Source organism: Salmo trutta, chromosome 32 (assembly GCF_901001165.1).
Source record: "Salmo trutta chromosome 32, fSalTru1.1, whole genome shotgun sequence".
Lineage (NCBI taxonomy): Eukaryota > Metazoa > Chordata > Actinopteri > Salmoniformes > Salmonidae > Salmo > Salmo trutta.
Window position 1 is genome coordinate 44005649 of NC_042988.1, and position 13655 is coordinate 44019303.

The following is a 13655-nucleotide window of genomic DNA, read 5'->3' on the forward strand; positions in this document are numbered from 1 at the left end:
TACTGATACTACTACTGATACCGCTACTGATACTACTACTGATACCGCTACTGATACTACTACTGATACCACTACTGATGCTACTGATACTACTACTGATACCACTACTGATACTACAGATACTACTGCTGATGCTACTGATGATACTACTGATGCTGATACTACTACTGATACTACTGGTACTACTACTACTGATGCTTCTGATACTACTACTGATGCTACTGATACTACTACTGATACTACTACTGATACCGCTACTGATACTACTACTGATACTACTACTGATACTACTACTGATACTACTACTGATGCTACTGATACTACTACTGATACTACTACTGATGCTACTGATACTACTACTGATACTACTACTGATGCCACTGATGCTACTGATACTACTACTGATGCTACTGAAGCTAATAATAATACTGATACTACTACTGATGATACTACTACTGATACTACTGATACTGATACTACTGATACTACTACTGATACTACTGATGCTACTGATACATACACAGAGATCATAACAAACATTCAAAATGCACAATGTCTGTCCCACGCTACCCTCATCTGGCCCAGGACGGTACTACACCCTGCTGATAGACCGTCTGGTAGGGCAGGGTTTTCCAAACTTGTTCCTGGCCCACCCTCTGGGTGCACATTTATATGTTTACCCTAGCACTACACAGCTGATTCAAATAACCAACTCATCATCAACCTTTGATTATTTAAATCAGCTGTGTAGTGCTAGGGGAAAAACCTAAACGTGCACAGAGGAGGGGCCCAAGCACAGAGGAGGGGCCCAAGGACTGAGTTTGGGAAACTGATAAGAGAATTATCTAATAAAGGTAAATGAATCAATAGACCATGATGAATTATTAGTCATACAGCAGGGTTAATGAATAATCAATGTAATGATCAATGTAGGAATCGATTAGTCTGATTAGTTCCGGGAAGTCCAGGAACCACTGGAGAGGGAAAGAAATGTGTGTATGCAATTAGTATAGAGAGATAGAGAGACAGATGGTCAAGGGAGTAAAAGCTCAGAGAGCTCCTAACCTTGAAGGAAAGGAACAGGCTGAGCCAGAAGGTGATAAACAGTGTGAGAAGTTTATGGGGGTTGCAGGTCACCAACGGATTGTGTGTAAATGCATTTGCGTAAGTAAGCAACAACTATATAATGACTGTTTTGTTATCCTGACGCCAGAACGTTCTCTGAATAAAGCTACAGAAACCTTTTGCAGAAAGCTGAGTCCTTGCCTAATTATTTTAACCCATTGTCTTACAAACCTTGGGCATTAGTCAAGGCAAATTGATTATTGATTATTATCATGAAGATATAAAATTCTTATAACAGAAATCCTGTGGTAGGTAGACTACTTCAGTACCAGTACCACTCCACAGATGGCAGATACACACTCTGACATAGAGACAGTCCACAACAGCTCTCCATCTCTTTCATTGATCTATCCATCTCTTTATCTTTCACCCCCTGTATTTCTCTTATTCCCCCTCTTCCCCTGTGTGTGTTTACCACTCTGATCTCTCACTCCCACCTAATCTCTCACTCTGTTCCTCTCTCTGTTTTTGTTCCTCTCTCACTCTGTTCCTCTCTCTCTCTATTGCTTCAATTATTATTATCTTCCTCACTCCCTCATGCTCTGTACACCTCTTTCTTTCTCGCTCTTAATTGCCTCACCACGTCTATCCCTCTCTCTGTTTCTCTCTCTTCTCTCTCCTCTCCTCTTCCCAGTATGGTGAGGCTGACTCTGGGAGCTCTGGCAGTGTTTGTAGCTGTGTGTGGAGTGTCCAGTTTTGTTTTGCTGGGGGTGGCTATAGGGACAGACTACTGGTACCTCATAGATGTCGCTCAGAGGCAAAACAACTCCAACCTCTCTCTCAGCTCACACTCAGGACTATGGAGAACCTGCAACTGTAAGTCACTGTATGTTACTTTTATTTTATCAGGGAATCAGATACTGGTCCTTTGTGGCTTAGTGTGACCATCTGTAGCTCAGCTGGTAGAGCATGGTACTACCAGGGTTATAACATGTATAGTGTAGTCCACTGTAGCTCAGCTGGTAGAGCATGGTACTACCAGGGTTATAACATGTATAGTGTAGTCCTCTGTAGCTCAGCTGGTAGAGCATGGTACTACCAGGGTTATAACATGTATAGTGTAGTCCCCTGTAGCTCAGCTGGTAGAGCATGGTACTACCAGGGTTATAACATGTATAGTGTAGTCCCCTGTAGCTCAGCTGGTAGAGCATGGTACTACCAGGGTTATAACATGTATAGTGTAGTCCCCTGTAGCTCAGCTGGTAGAGCATGGTACTACCAGGGTTATAACATGTATAGTGTAGTCCTCTGTAGCTCAGCTGGTAGAGCATGGTACTACCAGGGTTATAACATGTATAGTGTAGTCCTCTGTAGCTCAGCTGGTAGAGCATGGTACTACCAGGGTTATAACATGTATAGTGTAGTCCTCTGTAGCTCAGCTGGTAGAGCATGGTACTACCAGGGTTATAACATGTATAGTGTAGTCCTCTGTAGCTCAGCTGGTAGAGCATGGTACTACCAGGGTTATAACATGTATAGTGTAGTCCTCTGTAGCTCAGCTGGTAGAGCATGGTACTACCAGGGTTATAACATGTATAGTGTAGTCCCCTGTAGCTCAGCTGGTAGAGCATGGTACTACCAGGGTTATAATATGTATAGTGTAGTCCCCTGTAGCTCAGCTGGTAGAGCATGGTACTACCAGGGTTATAACATGTATAGTGTAGTCCTCTGTAGCTCAGCTGGTAGAGCATGGTACTACCAGGGTTATAACATGTATAGTGTAGTCCTCTGTAGCTCAGCTGGTAGAGCATGGTACTACCAGGGTTATAACATGTATAGTGTAGTCCTCTGTAGCTCAGCTGGTAGAGCATGGTACTACCAGGGTTATAACATGTATAGTGTAGTCCCCTGTAGCTCAGCTGGTAGAGCATGGTACTACCAGGGTTATAATATGTATAGTGTAGTCCCCTGTAGCTCAGCTGGTAGAGCATGGTACTACCAGGGTTATAACATGTATAGTGTAGTCCTCTGTAGCTCAGCTGGTAGAGCATGGTACTACCAGGGTTATAACATGTATAGTGTAGTCCCCTGTAGCTCAGCTGGTACTACATGGCTGTAAGATGCTTTGGATAAGCTCCAGCTAAAGTGTCAGCTAGATGGCAGATATTCTATCATCAGATATTCTATCATCAGATATTCTATCATCAGATATTCTATTACCAGATATTCTATCATCAGATATTCTATCATCAGATATTTTATTATTAGATATTCTTTTGTAAGATATTCTATTGAGACCCAGGTCAACTTATTAAATGTATTAGACTTATCATAACAACATTGATTACTTGGAACAGGTGTATTAGTACTGGAACAAAAGCAGTCCCACCCTGACAGTCCCCAGGACCAGGGTTGAGGGGAGCTGCTTTACTGCAGCGTGGGTGTAAGAGCCAGTGTGGGTGACGGCATGTCTGTTTTCTGTTGTAGACAACCTCTGGATTGTAACAATGTCATAACAGACAACTCAACCTAGGCTAGGACTGCTGTGGTGTTTAGAAACAGACTGACATCCAGGCTATACTATTGTGGTGTTTAGAAACAGACTTACACCCAGGCTATACTACTGTGATGTTTTGAAACAGAGTTGAGGGGGAGGAGATGAAGGGGAGGAGATGGGAGAGTTGAGGGGGAGGAGATGGGAGAGTAGAGAGGGAGGAGAAGAGGGGGAGGAGATGAGGGGGAGGAGATGAGATGAAGGAGAGGAGATGGGAGAGTTGAGGGGGAGGAGATGGGAGAGTAGAGAGGGAGGAGAAGAGGGGGAGGAGATGAGGGGGAGGAGATGGGAGAGTTGAGGGTGAGGAGATGGGAGAGTAGAGAGGGAGGAGAAGAGGGGGAGGAGATGAGGGGGAGGAGATGAGATGAAGGAGAGGAGATGGGAGAGTTGAGAGGGAGGAGAAGAGGGGGAGGAGATGGGAGAGTTGAGGGGGAGGAGATGGGAGAGTTGAGGGGGAGGAGATGAGGGGGAGGAGATGGGAGAGTTGAGGGGGAGGAGATGGGAGAGTTGAGGGGGAGGAGATGAGGGGGAGGAGATGGGAGAGTTGAGGGGGAGGAGATGGGAGAGTTGAGGGGGAGGAGATGGGAGAGTTGAGGGGGAGGAGATGGGAGAGTTGAGGGGGAGGAGATGAGGGGGTTGGAGATGGGAGAGTTGAGGGGGAGGAGATGAAGGGGAGGAGAGGAGAGGAGATGGGGGAGAGGAGATGAGATGGGAGAGTTGAAGAGGAGGAGATGAGGGGGAGGAGATGAGATGAGGGGGAGGAGAGGAGATGAAGGAGAGGAGATGGGAGAGTTGAGGGGGAGGAGATGAGGGGAGCAGATGAGGGAGAGGACATGAGGGAGAGGACATGAGGGAGAGGACATGAAGGAGAGGAGAGGAGGGAGAGGCCATGAGGGAGAGGAGATGGGAGATTTGAGGGGAAAGGAGAATAGGGGGGAGGAGATGAGGGAGGGAGGAGATGAGGGAGGGAGAAGATGAGGGGGGAGGAGATGAGGGAGGGAGGAGATGAGGGAGGGAAGATGTGATTGGTTGATCCATGTGTTCTGTCTTCTCTCCCAGCCCAGAAGCTCTGTCAGCCATTCGTCAACCCGTTTGAAGGCAGACAAAACCTCACAGACTCTTACAGACAACTTTTAAGTAAGAACAGTTACAGTAACTAAAACACTAATCATTGTTATCATCTTCATCATTACCATTGTCATCAAATGATTACCACCTTTTGGGCAGTATTTTGCTGTGTGTAAATATTAAATATATTGGTGAGTATTTAGCAGTGTGTAAATGTAAGATATATTGATGAGTATTTAGCAGTGTGTAAATGTAAGATATATTGATGAGTATTTAGCTGTGTTTAACCCATTTAATCCCAAATGAAATAATCAATCATAATTAATTTTTATTTTCATGGAAAAGTATGCGTAAAAGTGTGTTTTATGGTCGGTGGGATAATGTGATGTATACTGAATTAACATATTTTTCCTATGCAGTCATGAAAATGGTTATATATCCCAGCCCAGTTATTAACACTGTCACGGTTGTCGTAGGGATTAGACCAAGGCGCAGCGGGTTGCGTGATCATCATTATTTTATTTATAGGTGAACACGAAATAAACAAAGAATGACAGTTTCACAGGCTATACACAGCAGTGCAAAAACAATCTCCCACAAAGGGACAGGTGGAAAACAGGCTCCCTAAGTATGACTCTCAATCAGAAACAACGATGTACAGCTGTTCCTGATTGAGAGCCACACCAGGCCAACAAAGAAATACACAACATAGAAACCCTAGAATAAAAAACAAGAACATAAACCAAATACCCCGGAACACATAAATCCAACACCCCTCTACATACACACACACCCCGAACCATATAAAACAAATACCCCTCTACCTAAATACATAGCCCAAACCACATGAAACAAACACCCTCTGCCACATCCTGACCAAAGTATAATAACAAATAACCCCTATACTGGTCAGGACGTGACAAACACATTTAAAACTCTGTCACTGGCAGTCCCCAGCATTGCCACTAGAATGCCCCATCACATTCTATTTTACATATCAAAAACCCTTCTACAACACCGATATGAATACTGAGAGCATAGACAACAACCATCAACATATTTCAACATTGTTACTTTATTGTAACATACATTGTAACATTGCTACTTTAGTGCAACATGTATTGAAACATTAATATTGTAACTTTATTGTGTATACATATATATAATAGAGGTAGGCTTCAGAACCAAGTGCACGATTAGTTTATGCATCACTATTTTGAACTGTGATCAGTCAGACCTACTGTCATACAGTACGTCTTGAATCAATTTACCTTTTTTCCCCCCAAAAACATTTCAGTCATTTTGATTGTCTTTTTCGTCAACTTTTCTTTTCTTCCTAGAGTCCGTTGTACTGCCTCTCCTCACTCTTTATCGACTTTTCTATTTTTTCTTTTATTGGCTTTTTCAGCCCTTTTTCATTTGGTCTTATCTCCTTTTCTACTGTCCATGGCACTCAATGTGCAGTGACGGTTTGCATTTCTCACATGCATAGGGGTTGTTTGTTATTGTAGTTTGGTCAGGGCGTGGCAGGGGGTGTTTGTTTTGTGTGTTTCGGGGTTTTTGGTTGATGTTCTGTTTTCTATTTCTATGTGGCTTTTCTAGTTTTTCTATTTCTATGTTGGGGTTTTTGAACGACCTCCAATTAGGAGGCAGCTGGTTGTCGTTGCCTCTAATTGGAGGCCATATTTAAGTGGGTTAGTTCGCTTGTGTTTGTTTCCGTGTATAGTCTGAGCACCTTACAGGACTGTTTTCGTTTGTTTTGTATGAGTATTTTTTCCCTTTCTTTAATAAATAAGAAGATGAGCAATTTAGCCGCTGCATATTGGTCCGATGATTTCTCCTCCTCAGACGACGAAGTTTGTGACAGATGCACTGTGTTATCTCGCCGGTCACTATTGTTGCCGTCAACATGTTTACTCATTCTATGACCACACTGAACAAAGTTGAGTAATTGGAAATGCATATATTAATACTAGACACCTTTTAAGATGATGTGTAACAAAAATCTTTGTCCTATCTTAATGTTAACATACTTTACTAACCTTTTGTTTGGGAGCTTTGATGCAGCCATTGTCTTCTCATGGTGCAACCAGGAAGTAAACAGCTCTGGTCATGTGACAATTTACACTAAACATGTGACACTGCACATATTTCACAGACCTTTTATTATTTCAATATTTGCTGGAAATGCATTGATACGTCAGAAAATGTTTTAGAGCCTTATAACTGAAAACATTTTTTTACGGTGTCACGGTTGTCGTAAAGATCAGACCAAAACGCAGCGGGAATATGTATACTCATCTTTTTATTTTGAAGAAGGAGAAACAAATAAATACGTACACAAAAAAGAACAAAACAGTCCTGTCAGGTGCACAAACACTAAACAAGGAACAACTACCCACAAAATCCCATAGAAAACACCCCTCTTAAATAGGACCTTCAATTAGAAGCAACGAGGAGCAGCTGCTTCCAATTGAAGGTCAACCCCATTAACTAAACATAGAAATAGAAAGACTAGAACGAACAGAAATATACTAACATAGAACATTAACCACAAACCCCAAAACACATAAAACAAACACCCCTCTTACATAAGAACATAGCCCAACAAACCCCAAAACACTCTAAACAAACACCCCCTGCCACGTCCTGACCAAACTACAATAACAAATAACCCATTTACTGGTCAGGACGTGACATACGGTCACTATTGTGATTTACGGGATTAAATAGGTTAAATGTAAGATATATTGGTGAGTATTTATCAGTGTGTAAATGTAAGATATATTGGTGAGTATTTAGCAGTATTTAAATGTAAATGATATTGCTCATTATTTTTCAGTGCTTCTGCAGCAGGAGGGGTTGTTGGAGGTGTTCATTATTGTTTAGCATAATTAACCATGCTCCTGTAGAGGTATTGGCTGGCTATTGATAAAATACATTTTAGCAGATGTTCTTATCCAGAGCAACTTACAGTTAGTACATTCATCATCAGATTGCTAAGTGGGACAACCACATGCAGTGCCTTCAGAAAGTATTCACACCCTTTGACTTTCGAATTTTTTACAAATTCTAAAAAAAATGTAAGGCTAAAATGTCTTGTGTCAATAAGTATTCAAACCCGTTGTTATGGAAATGCCTAAATAAGTTCAGGTGTAAGAATGTGCTTAACAAGTCACATAATAAGTTACATGGACTCAGTCTGTGTGCAATAATAGTGTTTATTAGCATCATTTTTGAATCACCACCTCATCTCTGTACCCCACATATACAATTATCTGTAAGGTCCCTCAGTCGAGCAGTGAATTACAAACACAGATTCAACCAGGAAGGTTTTCCAATGCCTTGCAAAGAAGGGCACCTATTGGTCGATGGGTAAAAATGATAAAAGGAGACATTGAAAATCCCTTTTGATCATGGTGAAGTTAATATTTACATTTTGGATGGTGTATCAATACACCCAGTCACTAGAACTCATTTGCCGGAGAGGAAGGAAACCACTCGGGGATTTCAACATGAGGCCCATGGTGACTTTAAAACATGGCTGTGATAGGAGAAAACTTGAGGATGATCAACAACATTGTAGTTACTCCACAATACTAACCTAAATGACAGATTGAAAAGAAGGAAGTCTGTACAGAATAAAAACATGGATCCTGTTTGCAACAAGGAACTAAAGTAAAACTGCAAATAATGTGGCAAAGAAATTAACTCTGTCCTGATGTTTGGGGCAAATCCAATACAACTCATTACTGAGTACCACTCTCCATATTTTCAAGCATGGTGGCTGCATCATGTTATGGGTATGCTTGTAATCGTTAAGGACTGGGGAGTTTTTCAGGATAAAAAAAATTAACAAAATGGAGCTAAGCCCAGGTGTCACGGTTGTCGTAAGGAGAAGCAGACCAAAGTGCAGCGTGTGTGTCGTTCCACATTTTATTTACACTGTGAAACTATGCAATGCATAAACTAAAGAACAAAACAACAAACCGTGACGCAGAGGTGAAACATACACTACTCAAAAACAATCTCCCACAAAACCCAGGTGGAAAACAACCCTACTTAAATATGATCTCCAATTAGAGACAACGAGGACCGGCTGCCTCGAATTGGAGATCATCCCAAACAAAACCCAACATAGAAATACAAAAACTAGAACATAACAACATAGAAAACTAAACTAGAAAACCCCCCTGTCACGCCCTGACCTACTCTACCATAGAAAATAACAGCTTACTATGGTCAGGACGTGACACCAGGAAAGATCCTAGAGGAAAACCTGGTTCAGTCTGTTTTCCACCAGACACTGACTTGAATTCACCAATAACCTCAAGGCCAAATCTACACTGGAGTTGCTTACAAAGAAGACAGCGAATGTTCCTGGGTGGCTGAGTTACAGTTTTGACTTAAATCTACTTGAAAAGCCATGGCAAGATGGGAAAATGGTTGTTGAGCAATGATCCATTTTGAAGAATTTTGAAAAGAATAATGGGAAAGTATTGAACGATCCAGGTCTGGAAAGCTCTTAGATATTTACCAAGAAACACTCACAGCTGTAATCGCTGCCAAATGTGCTTCTACAAAGTATTTATTTTATTTTATTGAACCTTTATTTAACTAGGCAAGTCAGTTAAGAGCAAATTCTTATTAACAATGACGACCTACCAAAATACAGAAGACCTCCTGAGGGGTTGGGGGCTGGGATAGAAAAACAATAATAAATAAATAACATAAATATAAGACAAAACACACATCACGACAAGAGAGACAACACAACACTACATAAAGAGAGACCTAAGACGACAACATAGCAAGGCAGCAACAGCGTGGTAGCAACACAACATGGCAACAACATGGCAGCAGCACAACATGGTAGCGGCATAAAACTTGGTACAAACATTATTGGGCACAGACAACAACACAAAGGGCAAGAAGATAGAGACAACAATACATCACGCAAAGCAGCCACAACAGTCAGTAAGAGTGTCCATGATTGAGTCTTTGAATGAAGAGATGGAGATAAAACTGTCCAGTTTGAGTGTTTGTTGCAACTCATTCCAGTCGCTAGCTGCTGCGAACTGAAAAGATGAGAAACCCAGGGATGTGTGTTCTTTAGGGACCTTTAACAGAATGTGACTGGCAGAACGGGTGTTGTATTGACTCAGAGGTGTGAATACCTTCGTACGTAAATGAGATATTTCTGTATTTCATTTTCAATACATTTGCGAACATTTCTTAAAACATGTTTTCACTTTGTCATTATGGGGTCTGTATCACAGTCATAGTAAGTACATTTTTCATCAAAGTTACTATCAGCAAAGTCAGAGCCAGTAAGGGGGGAAAGGTCAAGTGTGAGTGTTAGACAATCTCAAACCCAACACTTGGCCCCTAAGCACTTTATCGAGTGGCCACTTGGCCCCTAAGCCCTTTATCGAGTGGCCACTTGCTGTTGTGTTCGATAGTGATTTATTTTATTTTTATTTAACCTTTATTTAACTAGGCAAGTCAGTTAAGAACAAATTCTTATTTACAATGACGGCCTACCAAAAGGCAAAAGGTCTCCTGAGGGGACGGGGGATTCAAAATAAAAATACATTAAATAAATGTATATAGGACAAAACACACATCACGACAAGGGATCACTTGAGTCTGCAAGTGTTTTGGTCAAAAGGAACATTGATGACCCATCTGACATTTTGCCAGCATCGTCTTCCGCAACCTGTCGTGTAGCATGACTCACTTGCTATAAAACATGGGCACCGGGGATCTGCAGCAGACACAAGACACACACTCTGATAGACAGTGAGAAAGTTATAAAAACAAAACGACATCTCTCTACTCCTGCACAAAATATGTAGAAGTATATCGGTCGCCAGTGATTCCATCAGCTGAGTTAGCTTGTTGTAGCCTGTCTTCTGCTAGCTAGCTTCACTGACAAACACAGCCAACTAATGATGTTGGGCACTGCACTGATAAACAGCATGCAGCTTGTTACTTATTTAGGAAAGCTTGACAGCTTGCTGACGAAGTTGTAGACATGTTCCCAGCAGTCAGTCCGTACTACAGCCTGTTTCCAAAGAACCACTCTTTAGAATCTAATATAACGGATTAACAAAACACCACTCTGTAGATTCTAATATACTGTCTTAACAAAACACCACTCTGTAGAGTCTAAAATACTGTCTTAACAAAACACCACTCTGTAGAGTCTAATATACTGTCTTAACAAAACACCACTCTGTAGAGTCCAATATACTGTTTTAAAAGAGGTTAACAAAACACCACTCTGTAGAGTCCAATATACTGTCTTAACAAAACACCACTCTGTAGAGTCCAATTTACTGTCTTAACAAAACACCACTCTGTAGAGTCTAATATACTGGCTTAACAAAACACCACTCTGTAGAGTCCAATATACTGGCTTAACAAAACACCACTCTGTAGAGTCCAATATACTGGCTTAACAAAACACCCCTCTGTAGAGTCCAATATACTGGCTTAACAAAACACCACTCTGTAGAGTCTAATATACTGGCTTAACAAAACACCACTCTGTAGAGTCTAACATACTGGCTTAACAAAACACCACTCTGTCGAGTCCAATATACTGGCTTAACAAAACACCACTCTGTAGAGTCTAATATACTGGCTTAACAAAACACCCCTCTATAGAGTCTAACATACTGGCTTAACAAAACACCACTCTGTCGAGTCCAATATACTGGCTTAACAAAACACCACTCTGTCGAGTCCAATATACTGGCTTAACAAAACACCACTCTGTAGAGTCCAATATACTGGCTTAACAAAACACCCCTCTATAGAGTCTAATATACTGGCTTAACAAAACACCACTCTATAGAGTCCAATATACTGGCTTAACAAAACACCACCATGTAGAGTCTGCTAACATCACGAACTGCAAAGGTCTCTCCAGAGGCCCATAGATACACTCCTCATACAATAAGATGACGAGGATTCTTTAAAAGGGAATTGGCCGCCCTTTGTGATGGAGACAGTGGAGGTGGGCAATCCCATTACTCATAATGTACAAGAGAAAATGAACAGCGGCTCAGTGTTTGCCTCTCTAGGCAGTTTGTGGATTTAGCTGATATTTACAGCTGAGGCTGCTTGCGACTTTATACGCACTGCTGGTATACGTTCCAAAATGGCACCCTACTCCCTATGTAGTGCACTATTTTAACTAGGGACCATAGGGCTCTGGTCAGAAGTAGTGCACTATATAGTAAAAAGTGTGCCATTTGGGATGCACCCTTCATACAGGAGGATCCTTTGAAAGCAGTAGGTAGTGACTGAACCCCCAGTGACACTCCTTAATAATACTACTCCTCTTTCCTGAGCTCACATCATGTGTTTCTATTGAGTTATTGATCCAAGGCTCCCTGTCTATAACACCTCCAACAGCCCTGTCAAAACCAAGGACCTTTATAGACCAGAGTTTTCAAGGCAAGAAACACAGTCTGAAGATGAAGAAGAGAGGAAGAAGAAGGAGAAGAAAATTCCCTTGTTTTCCAGAAATCCTGTTTTTAGGATTCCCAGATTTCCTGCTTATTCCTTCGTAATTCCATGGCTCGGCACCATTAGCTTCTCCTGGTCGATGGTGCCACCGTACGACAGGAAGTCACACAGCTCCTTAGCCTGCACTGCCAAGTAGACGGAGAGGAGGGACAGCTGTCTTCACAGAGCACACGCTGCCTGAGCTGCAGATCGATAGCTCTTCTCATAGAGATCTTCTCTATTTCAACCATTTTATATTTATGATGTACTACATTAAGTGACTTGTTAAAAAAATCTGAAGAGCGGCACATGTCCTCCTCTACACAAAGGAGAAGATCCTTTTTGATAACTATCGTCCAATTTAAGTTATCTCAACTTATTAGTATATTATATAACTTAAATTGGACGATAGATATCTCAACTTTCCAAAGTTTTGCTTAGATGATAACAAAACATTGTGCTAACTTATTTGTAGACCTTTTCTGAGGCCTTTTGACATGGCTTACCATTACATTCTCATTCAAAAGGCTGACTAAAAAAGGCCTGGATCAGCCTTCTTGCAAGTGGTTTGAGAATGATCTGTCAAATAGGACACTGTGTGATTTTTAAGTGTATCAAGTTTAGTTTCCTGGATATTAAAGAAGGTGTACCGCAGGGGTCTGTATTGGGACCTGTTATCTTTACTATTTATATCATTAACATTAGTCTATCTGTTAAACATTTTTATTTTCATCTGTATGCAGATGACACTGTGATGTATGCCATTGACCTAACTGTTGCCCAGGCTATAATAGAGTTGCAATCTGACCTTGTTACCTCACAGAAAGCCCTGGTTGGTTTAATGCTGGAAAGGCTAAAGATGGACTACATATGTATTCATTGGATGCTTCTCCCATCGATCAGGTTTCCGCTTATAAATATGTGGGTATTTGGTTTGACAAAGATTGCATGTTTAATTTTTTGGGGGATTATCTAGTTATAAAGCTCAATTTTCAAGTGGGTTTGATTTAAGAAAAAAATCATCTTGTCTCTCTCTAAATAGCAGGAAGCAGATTTTACAGTCTACTGTCCTGCCAGTTCTTGACTATGGTGAAACTATTTATCAGATTGCAGCAGCCACTCCTCTTCATCCTTTGGATGCTGGCCTTCTAGCATAGAGCCCTTTGCTTTATCACAGGTGACAGTTTTAAAACCCACCATTGCATCCTGTATCAAAAGGTTGGCTGGTCCTCATTAAAGTCCTGTAGATTACTTCATTATTCCCTTTAATGCACAAGCTTTTGACTAACTTCACTGTTAAAATATAAAAACAGTACATTAGTCAACAAGCTTTGTTAGGCTTGAGCTGCTTCTTCTTCCCCTTGGTCGGTACATTAGTCAACAAGATTTGTTAGGCTAGCGCTGCTTCTTATTCCCCTAGGTCAGTACGTTAGTCAACATCGTTTGGACT

At 41.3% G+C, this 13655-nt stretch overlaps 1 protein-coding gene across 1 annotated transcript in view; it reads left to right on the plus strand.

Annotated features, from left to right (window-relative positions):
* Positions 1-1760: 1760 nt before the first annotated feature.
* The window catches only part of LOC115170526 (transmembrane protein 114), a 36340-nt gene continuing 24445 nt past the window's right edge, over positions 1761-13655 (plus strand). The window contains exons 1-2 of the mRNA XM_029726741.1: positions 1761-1941; positions 4679-4756. Of these exons, the coding sequence (XP_029582601.1) occupies positions 1761-1941; positions 4679-4756 (259 nt within the window). The remainder of the gene's footprint in view (positions 1942-4678; positions 4757-13655) is intronic.